The sequence below is a fragment of the Perognathus longimembris genome, chromosome 20 (genome assembly GCF_023159225.1).
Source record: "Perognathus longimembris pacificus isolate PPM17 chromosome 20, ASM2315922v1, whole genome shotgun sequence".
Classification (NCBI taxonomy): Eukaryota; Metazoa; Chordata; class Mammalia; order Rodentia; family Heteromyidae; genus Perognathus; species Perognathus longimembris.
The window spans coordinates 19957059-19969594 of record NC_063180.1 but is presented as its reverse complement, the minus strand read 5'-3'; the positions used below and the strand labels follow the sequence as shown (position 1 = coordinate 19969594).

At 54.7% G+C, this 12536-nt stretch overlaps 1 protein-coding gene across 3 annotated transcripts in view; it reads right to left on the bottom strand.

Moving 5' to 3' along the window:
- The window catches only part of Megf8 (multiple EGF like domains 8), a 37054-nt gene extending 24681 nt beyond the window's left edge, over positions 1-12373 (bottom strand). For 2 of the 3 annotated variants that reach the window (XM_048368920.1, XM_048368921.1), the window contains exons 1-11: positions 11554-12373; positions 7612-7775; positions 7196-7402; positions 5766-5946; positions 5587-5675; positions 3786-4201; positions 2581-2726; positions 2334-2456; positions 793-947; positions 473-592; positions 11-155 (exon numbers count right to left, since the gene is read on the bottom strand). In XM_048368920.1, the coding sequence (XP_048224877.1) occupies positions 11-155; positions 473-592; positions 793-947; positions 2334-2456; positions 2581-2726; positions 3786-4201; positions 5587-5675; positions 5766-5946; positions 7196-7402; positions 7612-7775; positions 11554-11743 (1936 nt within the window). In that variant the 5' untranslated portion in view covers positions 11744-12373. The remainder of the gene's footprint in view (positions 1-10; positions 156-472; positions 593-792; positions 948-2333; positions 2457-2580; positions 2727-3785; positions 4202-5586; positions 5676-5765; positions 5947-7195; positions 7403-7611; positions 7776-11553) is intronic. The other variant, XM_048368922.1, reaches the window with a different exon arrangement.
- Between the last annotated feature and the right edge of the window lie 163 nt (positions 12374-12536).

Below are 12536 nucleotides of genomic sequence, written 5' to 3'. Positions count from 1 at the left end.
GAACACTCACCAGGCCGAGGGAGACAGCTCTCGTTGTGCACACACCAGCCCAGCGCGCCGGGCCCCCGGGGAGGGCCAGTGGGGCTACTGAAGGCCAGGCAGGCCTGGCAGTCACTCAGGAGACGGCCTAGGCCCAGGCAGCTGGCAGCTGGACACTGCAAGGGAGGTCAGGCATGGGGCTCACTGTCCACCCGGGCTCGAGGGATCTGAGATGGGCTGTGGACACGGGGTCCCGGCATGACAGCAACTAGCAAACTGTGGGTTGGGGAAAGGGAGCAGGGTAGAAATGCAGGGGAGACTTGGGGGGACACGGAAACAGGCTAGCAGGGGGCAGAGGCTCAGCGGTCAGGTCGTGAGCAGAAATGAGGATCATGGATGTGAGAACCAGGGCTCCACATGGGAGCAGCCACTGACCACCTGGCTTAGGCAGAGGGGGAGGGTCAGGAGGGCAGGGGGCAGGGGAGTTACTCACGACCCCTAAGAGGGTCCCAGGAGGGGGTGCAGCCTGGCAGGACCCTTGACACCAGCTACACTCGGGGTCTCTGGAGCACACACTGTGGTCAGTGTACATGGAGCAGTAGTCCAAGTGGTACTATAGAGACAGTGGGGAGGGGGAAGCTCTGCTCAATTCTGGGGTCTGCCTGCCCCCCCCCAGCCCCTCCAATCACTCAGCACCCTGAGGACCCACCCATCCCTCACCCAGGCCACCCTCTAACACCTCCTCCATCCTGCCCCACGGCCTCCCTCCTCTGTGGGGACCAGGCCACCCTCTCCCTGTCCCCCAGTGCTCACATCTGGGGCAGGAGCCTGAAACACGAAGGGGGGCACCTTGTAGGCCATCAAGTCCCCCCGAGGCCGGCCACTGTAGCCCCCAGCCACCAACAGGACACTGCCACCAAGTACGGCTGCCACGTGAGAATACCGACCACTAGGGGGTGCTGCTCGGCCTAGAAGAACAAACAGACACACACACACCAAGACTATTAGACCCCAAGCCCCCTCGAGGCTCCATCTTCACGAGCCTCAGCCTGGCCTCCACCCACCTGCAAAGGAAGCTGCAGGAGCCGTGCTCTGCACTGATGTAATTCTCCTACCTCTTGGTCGCAACATCCCTGCCCAAGTCATCTTTTAGACAGAGCATGCTCTTGGGGGTAGAAATCCATGGGTTCAAATCACGAATCAACTACCAGCTGTGTGGCGTGAGGCGGGACATATGACTTCTCTGTGAGTGGAGCCATCCCCCCACAGCCTCTCTGGTGATAGTCCCCAATGTCCCTCTTCCCACTGCCCAGGGACACGAGTGGAGCTGGCAGAAGTGGGGCCTAAGCACGAGTCTGTCTGCCTCAGGAACTGGTTCAGGAAAGAGCAACCTCCTTCCTCTCTGCCTATTGTAAGGGAGCAGATTTCAACCAAGCTGGTGACCAACTATGCAGGGCAAACCCAGATGGCAGTGAACCTAGATGACAATTGGAGACGAATCAGTGAACTCCTGGATCCAGCTCAGCCTGAAGCTTTCACTTAAGTGAACCAAGAAGTTCTCCTTTGTGCTCATACCACCTGGGCTGAGTTTCTGCCTTGTGCAACCAAGAGTCCTAACTGACGGACAAGTGGTCAGTGAGCAGTCACTTCCCAGCCCTATCTAACCCCTACAGAAGCCAGGAGGCTTGGCCCACAGAACCATAAAAAATGACCAAGGTGAGCTCTTTGCAGGGCTCTTCATGCTTCATGCACCCCTCAACTTACTCTCGTGACAGCCTAGTGGCCGAGAGGCAGGTGAGGGGGGCACAGGAGATTAAGGGATGGCTGGGGCAAGGGGCTGTTTGTAGCTAGGCATCTTGGTCCTGCCACTTGCCCACCATGACCGTGAAGAAGTCACTGCTTCTTAGCGGCAACCTGGGACAGCTGGACACACAAAACCTGGAACGGGGCTGGGAACGTGGCTTAGTGGTAGAGTGCTTGCCTCACATACACAAAGCCCTGGGTTCAATTCCTCAGCACCACATATATAGAAAAAGCCAGAAGTGGTACTGTGGCTCAAGTGGCAGAGTGCTAGCTTTGAGCAAAAAGAAGCCAGGGACCGTGCTCAGGCCCTGAGTTCAAGCCCTAGGACTGGAAAAACAAAAAACAAAAAACAAGTGAAACAGTTGGACACAAAACCTGGGCTGAGGCCTACAGCCCCCCACTGCCGCATCTGGCTCCCAGCTCCACAGTGATGCAGCCAGCCTCGTCTCAGTCCCAAGCTTGCCTCCAGAGACAACAGGCTGCCTGGCTCACCAGGAGAGGGGGTGGCTCCTGCCCAGACGCAGTGTGAGGGACCCCTCGGAGCTGCTCACCTTCAGGAGTCCCTGGAGGGGCCAGCTCGGCCCCCGATACCCACTGGTGGCAGCCAAGGTGGTAGAAGAAGATGCCATCTTCATAACACTTTTCTTCCTGGTAATGGGTGTGCACGTTACCCCCTGGGGAAGGAGGATAGGGACACAGCTGGTCAGCCCAAGGGAAGTGGGGGCACCCAGGCAGGGAGTCTCAGATCAGGGTTCAGTCGGGCCCCTGGCGAGTGGGCAGGATCGTGGGCCGCCTCACCATAGATCACCATGTAGTTGCCCAGAACGCTGGCTGTGTGGAAGGCTCGCTCCCGGGGGCCCTGTAGTCCTTCCCGGCCCTTCAGGGTGGTCCACACACGCCGGTCCACATGGAAGAGCTCCGTGGAGTTTACCCTTACAGAGAACCTACAGGGGACAGGCAAGGCAGAGGCTCTGGGCAACAAGGGAAGAGCTGAGCCCTGCCTTATCTGAGCTCTGAGAAGCTCTGTCATCATACAGGATAGAGGTCAGAGTCAACACCCTCTCCTCGCTAGACACTTGCTGTGGGCAGGGCCCACATGAGTTGTCTGCAGGATCTGCTCAGGGCTGGACACAAGAATAAGTGAGTGAACGAATGAATGAATGAATGAAGTATATGGGAGGACACTGGCCAGGAAAGTTAATGAAGAATCACAGGCAGCTAGGGGCTGGTGGTTCACTCCTGTAATCCTAGCTACTCAGGAGGCTGAGATCTAAGGATTGAAGTTAAAGCCAGCTGAGGCAGGAATCCATGTGATGCTTTTTTTTTTTTTCTCCTGGTCATGGGGCTTGAACTCTGGGCCTGAGCGCTGTCCCTGAGCTCTTCAGCTCAAGGCTAGCGCCCTATCACTTGAGCCACAGCGCCACTTTCAGTTTTCTGGTGGTTAATTGGAGATAAGGGTCTCACAGACTTTCCTGCCTGGGCTGGCTTTGAACCATGATCCTCAAATCTCAGCCTCCTGAGTAGCTAGGATGACAGGTGTGAGCCACCGGTGCCTGGACCCATGTGGTTCTTACTTCCAGTTAGTAGAGGACTAGCCTTGAGCTCAGGGACTATGCCTATGCCCTGAGTTCAAGCTCCATGACTAAAAAAAAGGAAAAATTATGGTGTGTGGGAGGTGAGTGAACAAATGAGTAAACAAGTGAATGAGGGAACGAGGGAGAAGACGGGATATCTCTCGAAGTCTGTTAGTAGCTGCAGCATTTTTGGAGGGAGGCATGAGACTGGGGGTGGTGCTGGGGATGAGACTCAGGGCTTCCCACCTGCTAAGCATATTCTACCACTTGGTCCACACCTCAGCCCTTTTGCCTTCAGATTTATTTTTAGACAGAGTCTTGATTACTTTACCACTGCACTTGTACCCAAAGACTTCTTAAATCTAACCTTCCCTCAGGTGTTGGGCTAGCCTGGCCCTGAGGGACAGGGGTGTAGGGCAAGCCACTCACCGGGCAGTGGAAGGCCGGTGTCCACCATGGACCAGTAGGGCCCGAGAGGGAGCGTGGAACACCATGGAGTGGCCAGTGGCGGCGGGAGAGCGCCCACCTGCGGGGACCACCTGCTCCCAGTAACCCGCACCGGAGATGTCCAGACGGAAACGGAAGAGGCCGGAGGAGAAGAGGTCATGCTGGGTGCGGCCACCAGACACATAGAGCCAGGTGTCATCCACCAGGGCAGCCGCGTGGCCTGCCAGTCCTGGGGGCCCTGAAGAGCTGGAAGTAGGGGGTGCCAGGAGCTCCCAGCGGCCTTTGCCCACCGCACTAAAGGCCCATACATCGTTGGTGAGCGAGCCATCAGCCAGCTCACCACCCATCAGCACCAGGAAGCCGTCCCAGGCCACACCCACGTGGGAATGGCGGGCAGCCTGTGAGGAAGAGACAAGGAGACAGAGCTAAGAGGACATGGCTGGATGGAATCGAACCAGATGTGGACATAGACATGCAGAGATGGACAGAGGGTGAGACAGAGGCAAAGAGGCCAGAGATAGGTAGGGAAAGAAAAGGACAGACGGAGCCAAAAAAGCAGAGAGACAGACACAGTAAGAGGGAGAAACGTGGGGCTGGGAATGTGGCTTAACGGTAGAGTGCTTGCCTAGCATGCATGAAGCCCTAGGTTCGATTCCTCAGTACCAGGTGAACAGAAAAAGCCAGAAGTGGCACTGTGGTCAAGCGTTAGAGTGCTAGCCTTGAGCAAAAGAAGCTCAGGGACAGTGCCCAGGCCCAGAGTTCAAGCCCCAGGACTGGGGGAAGAGAGAGAGAGAGAGAGAGAGAGAGAGAGAGAGAGAGAGAGAGAGAGAGAGAGAGAGAGAGAAAGAGAGAGAGAGAGAGAGAGAGAGAGAGAGTAAGAGATAGAAGACAGAAACTGAAGTGACAGAACAACAGAGAAATAGACTCAGAGAGACAGAGGCATGGACAAGATGGACAAGACACCAAGAATAAGCCAAAAACAGAGGCAGACAGAGAGACATGAGAGATGTACACAAAGGCAGGATGTAGAAAGAAGGGGGCAGTAAAAGAAAAAGAAAACCATGAGGGTGGAGGGGTGAATTTGTTCAAAGTGCACTGTGTGCATGTGTGGAGTTGTCACAGTGAAGTCCTCATGCTACATATGGATGCTGATGCTAATACAGAAATAAGACAAGTTTTAAAAGAAAAAAAATTGTAAGAAAAAGAAGCCAGGTGGCAGTGGTTCACGCCTGTCACCCTACCTACTCAGGAGGCTAAGACCTGAGGATCGAGGTTCAAAGCCAGCCCAAGCAGAAAAGTCCCTGAGACTATCTCCAACCACAGAAAGCCAGAAGTAGAGCTGTGGCTCAAGTGGTAGAGTGCTAGCCTTGAGCACAAAAGCTTAGAGACAGCGCCCAGGCCCAGAGTACAAGCCCCCCCAGGACCAGCAAAAAAAAAAGCAACGGGCTGGGGATATAGCCTAGTGGCAAGAGTGCCTGCCTCGGATACACGAGGCCCTAGGTTTGATTCCCCAGCACCACATATACAGAAAACGGCCAGAAGCGGCACTGTGGCTCAAGTGGCAGAGTGCTAGCCTTGAGCGGGAAGAAGCCAGGGACAGTGCTCAGGCCCAGGCCCAGGACTGGCCAAAAAAAAAAAGCAACAAAGCAAGCAAAGATAAAAACTGAAGCAGGTTTGTCTATTAAGCTGTGGTTGTAAGGAGCAGTACGGGGTGATGGAGGCTGCTCTGGGGGGCCTTGGGGAGGGACAGGCTTCCCCGGGCAGGGCAGAAGAAGGTCCATACCGGGGCAGGACTCAGATCCCTGCGCTCCCAGGTGTTGGAAGAGAAGTTGTATAGAACCAGGTCACCCAGGGCCTTGTTGAGGTCCTGACCTGTAGAAGGGAAGAAGTCTCAAGCTCTGGCCACAGGCTGCACCCAGGCCCCCAAGTCCCACACACTGACCATCCCCCCAAGCCACTCACCTCCAAAAACAGCCAGCAGCCCTGGTGGCAACAGGAAGGCACCAGCCGCCCCAATACGGGCGGAGAAGGCAGGGTCTCCAGCGCTGACATTGTGCCACCAGCCAGCTCCCTGGTTCTCCCACAAATGCAGGTCACAGGCACGTCCCAGGAAGCCAGGCTCACAGCGGCACGGTCCCAGGGGCTAGGGAGGAAGGGACAGAAAGACAGGGAGAGAAAGAGTCAGAGAGCTGAGAGGGGACACAAAGACAGAAACAGCTAGAGTGAGACAGATGGGGCAGGCAGGGAAGACAGGAAGGGAGAGAATATTAAGGAGAAAGACAGAGGGCCAAAAGGAAAGCCAGACGGACAGAAAGCAGGACATAACCAGAGGGAGGAGATAGAACAAAGAAGACAAACCAAAAGAGAAAGGGCAAGACTCACAGAAGAATTAAGAACAAACAGAAGAGGAGAGGCTGGAGGAAAGAGGGGAGCATCCTAGTTCATTGTAGGCTGAAAGGGCTCAGATAGGAGGAATCAAATCAGAGAAGGCTCACAGATGATTTAGATCCTCAGCTGGAGGTGCCTGGCTCCCAGGCAGCATCAGTGGTAAAGACAGAAACTGACAGGTGCCAGTGGCTCAAGCCTGTAGGCCTGGCTACTCAGGAGGCTGAGTTCTGAGGATCGTGGTTCAAAGCCAGCCCAGGCAGAAAAGTCTGTGAGGCTCTTATCTCCAATGAACCACCAGAAAAATGGAAGTGGCACTGTGGCTCAAATTGGTAAAGCACTAGCCTTGAGCTGAAGAGCTCAGGGACAGCACCCAGGCCCAGAGTTCAAGCCCCACGACCAACAAAGAAAAAAGAAAAAAGAAAAGTCTGTGAGACTCTTAACTAAAAAAAAGAAAAAAAAGGGGGCTGGGGATATAGCCTAGTGGCAAGAGTGCCTGCCTCGGATACACGAGGCCCTGGGTTCGATTCCCCAGCACCACATATACAGAAAACGGCCAGAAGCGGCGCTGTGGCTCAAGTGGCAGAGTGCTAGCCTTGAGCGGGAAGAAGCCAGGGACAGTGCTCAGGCCCTGAGTCCAAGGCCCCAGGACTGGCCAAAAAAAGAAAAAAAAAAAGACTAAAAAAGCCAGACTTAGAGCTGTGGCTCAAATGATAAAGCACCAGCTTGAGTGGAAAAGCTAAGGGACAGATGCCAGGCCCTGAGTTCAAACCTCAGCACCAGCACACACACACACACACACACACACACACACACACACACACACACACACACAGAAGTCATGGCAGGAGTCAAGGCCACAGGAGGAGCTGGCTGGGAGGAGGAAGGAGGGCAGAGTGCTCAGGTGAGAGTGGGAAAAGACCAGGCCAGAGATGTAGGGCAAGGCGGGTCTGCAGGTGCTGGTGAAGCAGGGCCAGGGCTCCAGGGGACCCTGGGTATGAACTCACCGAGGCGCAGGTACCATGGCTGCCACAGTAGGCGGAGCATTCCTGCAGGCTGCAGTCAGTACCCCCCCAGCCTGGCTCGCAGACACACACTCCTGAGGGCTGGCACTGCCCGTGACTCTGGCAGCCGCCCGGGCACAGGGAGAAATGGAAGGAGGCGTTGAAGCCGAGTAGATTATAATTGGCATCACTAAAGAGGTGCAGCAGCATCTGTAGGAACAAGGACGGCTAGGCACGGTGGACCAGGCAGACTAGACCAGACACTACCTTTGTCTTTTTGGCCTTGTCATCTCTGTGTTCTCTGGGATGCCCTTTGGCTGACTGTTCGTCCTGGCCTTTTGTTTCCCTCTGTCCATCCTCCCTCACCCTTCCCCTCCTCAGGATCCTCCAGCCACAGCCCCACAGCCTGGCCTGCTGACCTTGCCTGAGGAAGCCTCGATGGGCGGTGGCCGCGTGCTTCCACTCAGACTTGCCAGCAGTGGGCCTCGCGGGGAATCGCCATCATACACAAACAGGTAATCGTATGTGCATTCTGTGTCCAGGAAGAGGAATTCCAGCAGGATCCGGTGTCGGGGGCTCGGGGCTAGGAGGAGAATGCAAAGGGGGCCACAATCAAACACAGCCAGAGGAAATCACAATGCCAACACACACACACATACACACACACACACACACACACACACACACCACCACCACCACCACCATTCCACCACTCAGATGGGGAAACTAAGAGATGAGACCCCTTCAAAGGACCCAGGCATCTTCATTCATCCTGTCCTTGGCCAGCCTCAAATACGCCCATGCTGCAGTTGGGGCCCAGGCCCCTTGCAGAAGCAGTGAGGCCTGCCACTATTCCTTGGACATGCAAGGGGTCAGATCACCCTGACTCTTCAAGAACCCAGATTCCAGATCTCCCAGAATCTCCCTCACCAGCCCTGTCCAAATTACACAGATCTCTTCATGGATGACAACCACATCTTTGTCAAGTGCCTGCAGGAGGCTGCCTCCCCATCTGCCCTTCCCCAGTGACTCCCCTAAGTTCAAGGTCTTCTGTTTCCATCCACCCTGCCCCGCCCCACTCCCCAAGAGAAATCTGATCCCAAACCACCACCCAGAAAAAGGATTGGACTAGATAAAGTATGACCATGGCATAAAAGTAAGCAGGTTAAACAAGGCATGGCAGTGTATACTTGCAATCCCAACTGGACTGAGTTCAAGGCCAGCAAGAGTTACAGAGACTCCTCTCTCAAAAAAACAAGAGGGCTGGAGACATGGCTCAAGTAGTATAATGCCTGCCAAACCATTACCAGACCAAGTTTAAACCCCAGTACTACTACCAAAAAAAACAACCCTCCCTGCCTCTCAAGTCTCTCGCCTGAGTGCTGGCTCCAGATCACAACTCATTTTCTCATGCAACACCAACACATCAAGTTTCCAGTCTGCACCAATCAACCCAGAGCAATGTCCTACTTCTGCTCAAAATCATTCACTGGCTAGGCACCAGTCGCTCACTATAACTGTAATCCTAGCTACTCAGGAGGCTGGGATCTGAGGATCATGGTTCGAGGCCAGCCCAGGCAGGAAAGTCTATGAGACTCTTATCTCCAATTAATCACCAAATATCAGAAGTGGAGCTGTGGCTTAAAGTGGTAAAGCACTAGCCTTGAGTGAAAAAGCTCAGAAACAGCACCCATGCCCCAACTTCAAGCCCCGTGATCCATGCCCCCCCCCCCAAAAATTAAAATTCACTGGTCCCCAGTAACTCAAGGCCAAGTCCGTGCTCAATGTGACATTTAAGGCCCATCCTCCCAGGCTTCTGGTTCTCACCTCCTTGTCTTCAGTACAGTCAGATGGACAAACCCAGACAAGAATCTTAAGACACACCAAGCTCCCTTATGTCTTCAGAGGGGCTGCTCCCTTTTCCAGCTCAGCAAACTCCCACACAGGATTCAAAATTCCACTTCAGTGGCCTGTTCACCCAACCCGGGTTACCTCCCTTGGCACAGCCTTGAGCACAGTCTCAGAGCAGCAGGGATTAAATATCACAACCAGCCCCCCCCCATCTCAACCAATCTGGGACTCCCCAAGGTTAACAGAATACATTATAACTCCCCCCAACTCCATCATACACTTCTCATTCTGTTCTCATCCTGCAGCCTGACAGGCTGAAGACAGGTAAAGTTTATCCAAAAATGCCTGCCTTCATCCATACCCCACAAAGCAGCCAGAGAGAGCTTCTTAAACATCAACCAAAGCTGGGGCTGGTGTCTCATACCTGTAATCCTAGCTACTCAGGAGAATGAGATAAGAGGATCATGGTTTGAAATCAACCTGGACAGGAAAGTCCATGAGATTTTTTTTTTTTTTTTTTTTGCCAGTCCTGGGCCTTGGACTCAGGGCCTGAGCACTGTCCCTGGCTTCTTTTTGCACTAGGCTAGCACTCTGCCACTTGAGTCACAGTGCCACTTCTGGACTTTTTTTTTTTTTTTTTTTTTGGTTCCCTGACCGGGAAACAAACTTTTCTATAGATGTGGTGCTGAGGAATCAAACCCAGGGTTTCATGTGTACAAGGCAAGCACTCTTGCTACTAGGCCATATTGCCAGCCCATGAGACTCTTATGTCTAATTAGCTACCAAAAATGCTGCTAGTGGAGCTGTGGCTCAAGTGGTAGAGCACCAGCTTTGAGCAAAGAAGCTCACACTAGGGACCAGACCCTGAGTTCAAGCCCCAGGATTGGCATAAAACACACACATATATCAACTAGATCTTTCTTCTGCTCAAAACCTTCCCATAGGGCTGGGAATGTGGCCTAGCGGTAGAGTGCTTGCCTAGCATGCACGAAGCCCTGGGTTCGATTCCTTAGCACCACATAAACAGAAAAAGCCAGAAGTAGTGCTGTGGCTCAAGAGGTAGAGTGCTAGCCTTGAGCAAAAAAAAAAAAAAAAAAAAAAGGCCAGTGACAGTGCTCAGGCCCTGGTTCAAGCCCCAGGACTGGCAAAAAACAACAACAACAAAAAAAAAAACCTTCCCATAGCTCCTTAGTGCCCCCAGATAAGAGACTGAGCTCCACAGCCTGCCAAGGGAGGTTCTGTGTATGAAGTAGTCCCTGGCAATCCTCTAGCCTTGGCCCATAACCTCTGACCTCTCCTTGGAAGACAGCTCCCACATCTATCTCCCTATGAGGTCTTTCTGGACTTTTCTGACCACTGGCACTGTTTTTCAGATATGGTCTTCTGTTTCTGCCCAAAGCCAGTCACAGACAGCAATCTCTCCGACCTATGCCTCCTTCACAGCTGGCTGTGTTACCATACTTGGTTTGTTAAGATCCCTAGAGCCCCCATTCTTCCAAATCCTCACCTCTACAATAACTGGGAGGACAGGTATATGCATGCTATCACTCCCAAACTCCTGTTCCCTCTTTCTTCCTCCCGCTTCTGTCTGACCAAAGCTGGGCTCTGCTAGGCCTGTGGGAATCTCTCATCACAGACCGCACTGGGTTCATTACATCTGTTAATACATTTGTCTCCAAACCTTAAGTCACCAAGGATGCTAGGACTCTCTTCATCTTCTGCCTATGTCCTGCTGGCAAATGCGGTCTACAGCATAAAAGACTGGGCTGGAAATGCTTTTACTAAAGAACTAAAAAACATAACAGCAAGAATAATGTTTTGGGGTGTTTTTTTTGGGGGGGAGGTCAGTTCTGGGGCTTGAACTCAGGGCCTGGGCATTGTCTTTAATTTCCTTTTTTGCTTAAGGCTAGCACTCTAACACTCGAGCCACTGTACTACTTCGGGCTTTTCTATTTATGGGTACGGAAGACTCGAATCCAGGGCTCCATGCATGCTAGGCAAGCACTCTACCATTAAGCCACATTCCCAATCCCATAGAGCATGACTTCTACCCCAGGTGCTTGGGCACTGAGCCAGGGTTGTTACTCAAAATTCTCCCACTCGTGCTCCTAGTCTGTTTTGCTGAGTGTGTGTGTGTGTGTGTGTGTCTGTCTGTCTCTGTGTGTCTGTGTGTGTTTGTGAGAGACAGAGAGAGACAGGCAGGCAGATACTATGTAGCAGGCTAGCCTCCAACCCTGAATGGTCTTCCCTTTGCCTCTTAAATTCTGGGACTACAGGTATCTGTAGTCACTCCCAGTAACTGAGTCTGCACACATCTCCCCCCTTCCCCCCACACACACTCGACTTTTCGTCCTCCCAGGCTGGGAAGGAAAAGGGTTGTCTACAATCTTCAAGGATCCCAACATTCTGGAGCACAATTCCTGGATGCAAACTGGACTCTGGGAAAGTGCTGTGAGTAGACAGACGATCATACAGAGGAATGAATGAGTGACAGCTGCGGCCCCACTCACCCTCAATAAGCCATTCGCAGTTGCCATTGACGCTGTAGTTGCCCGCGCCATCCGTCACGAAGCCCGGCGCCTCGCGGAGCACCTGCCGCTGCCCCTTGCAGTCGCCGGCCAGGGCCCTGGGGGAGAGGGGCCCCAGCAGGGCCCAGGCCAGGGCGGCCAGGGCCGCGGACAGAGCCCGACCCAGGATCATCGCCGCCTCCCGCACTCACTCTGAGAGTCGGGGAGGGCCGGAAAGACGTGGAGAGGCCCCCAAGGCTGGAGACCCCGCCAAGGCGGCGACCCCTGCGGCCTTGTAGGCCCGGATGGCCTCAGAGACCCCTCCGATGTTGACCGGGCCTGGATGTCGAGGGGCGGGTTCTATCCATCCACGGAAGGCCCTGTCTATAGGATCTTCATAGACGGGGCCACAGGCCCCTAAGGACCATAGGGGTCCCTCATAGGCACCGACCCCCATAGGGGGGCCGACCCCACACAGCGACCCATCGCGGCAGGCCCCAACAGACCTTTATGGATGGGTGGGTGCCCGGGTGCGCAGGGATCTACGGCCCCAAGGGGCCTCCACGCAGGACGCGGGCCCCGACCCTCCAGGCCCCGAAGGTCCCCGGGAGACCCCTCGAGCCGGGGGCGGGGCGCGAGCGGACGCCGGGGGCGGAGCTTGGCCTCAGGGTCTCGGGCTGGGATCCCATAGGCGCGCGCCTCCCTCCACAGGCTGCCGGGCCGGACCAGAGAGACGGAGGGGACTCGCGGGCTAGAGCGGCCGAGGTAGGGGCGGGGGCGGGGAAGGAGACCCGCGGGGAGGGCGAGAGCCGCGCAGCCTCCGTGGGAAGATTGGGGGAGAGGAGGCGAGAAGTTGCCCAGCTGCAGGTCAGAGAGGCCCTGGGAGGACTGCGGAGAGGCCCCGCCCATCTGCGCCTAGACGCACGCGCAGTAATGATCTCCTGAGCCATCGCGCGCGTGTGTGTGTGTGTGTGTGTGTGTGTGTG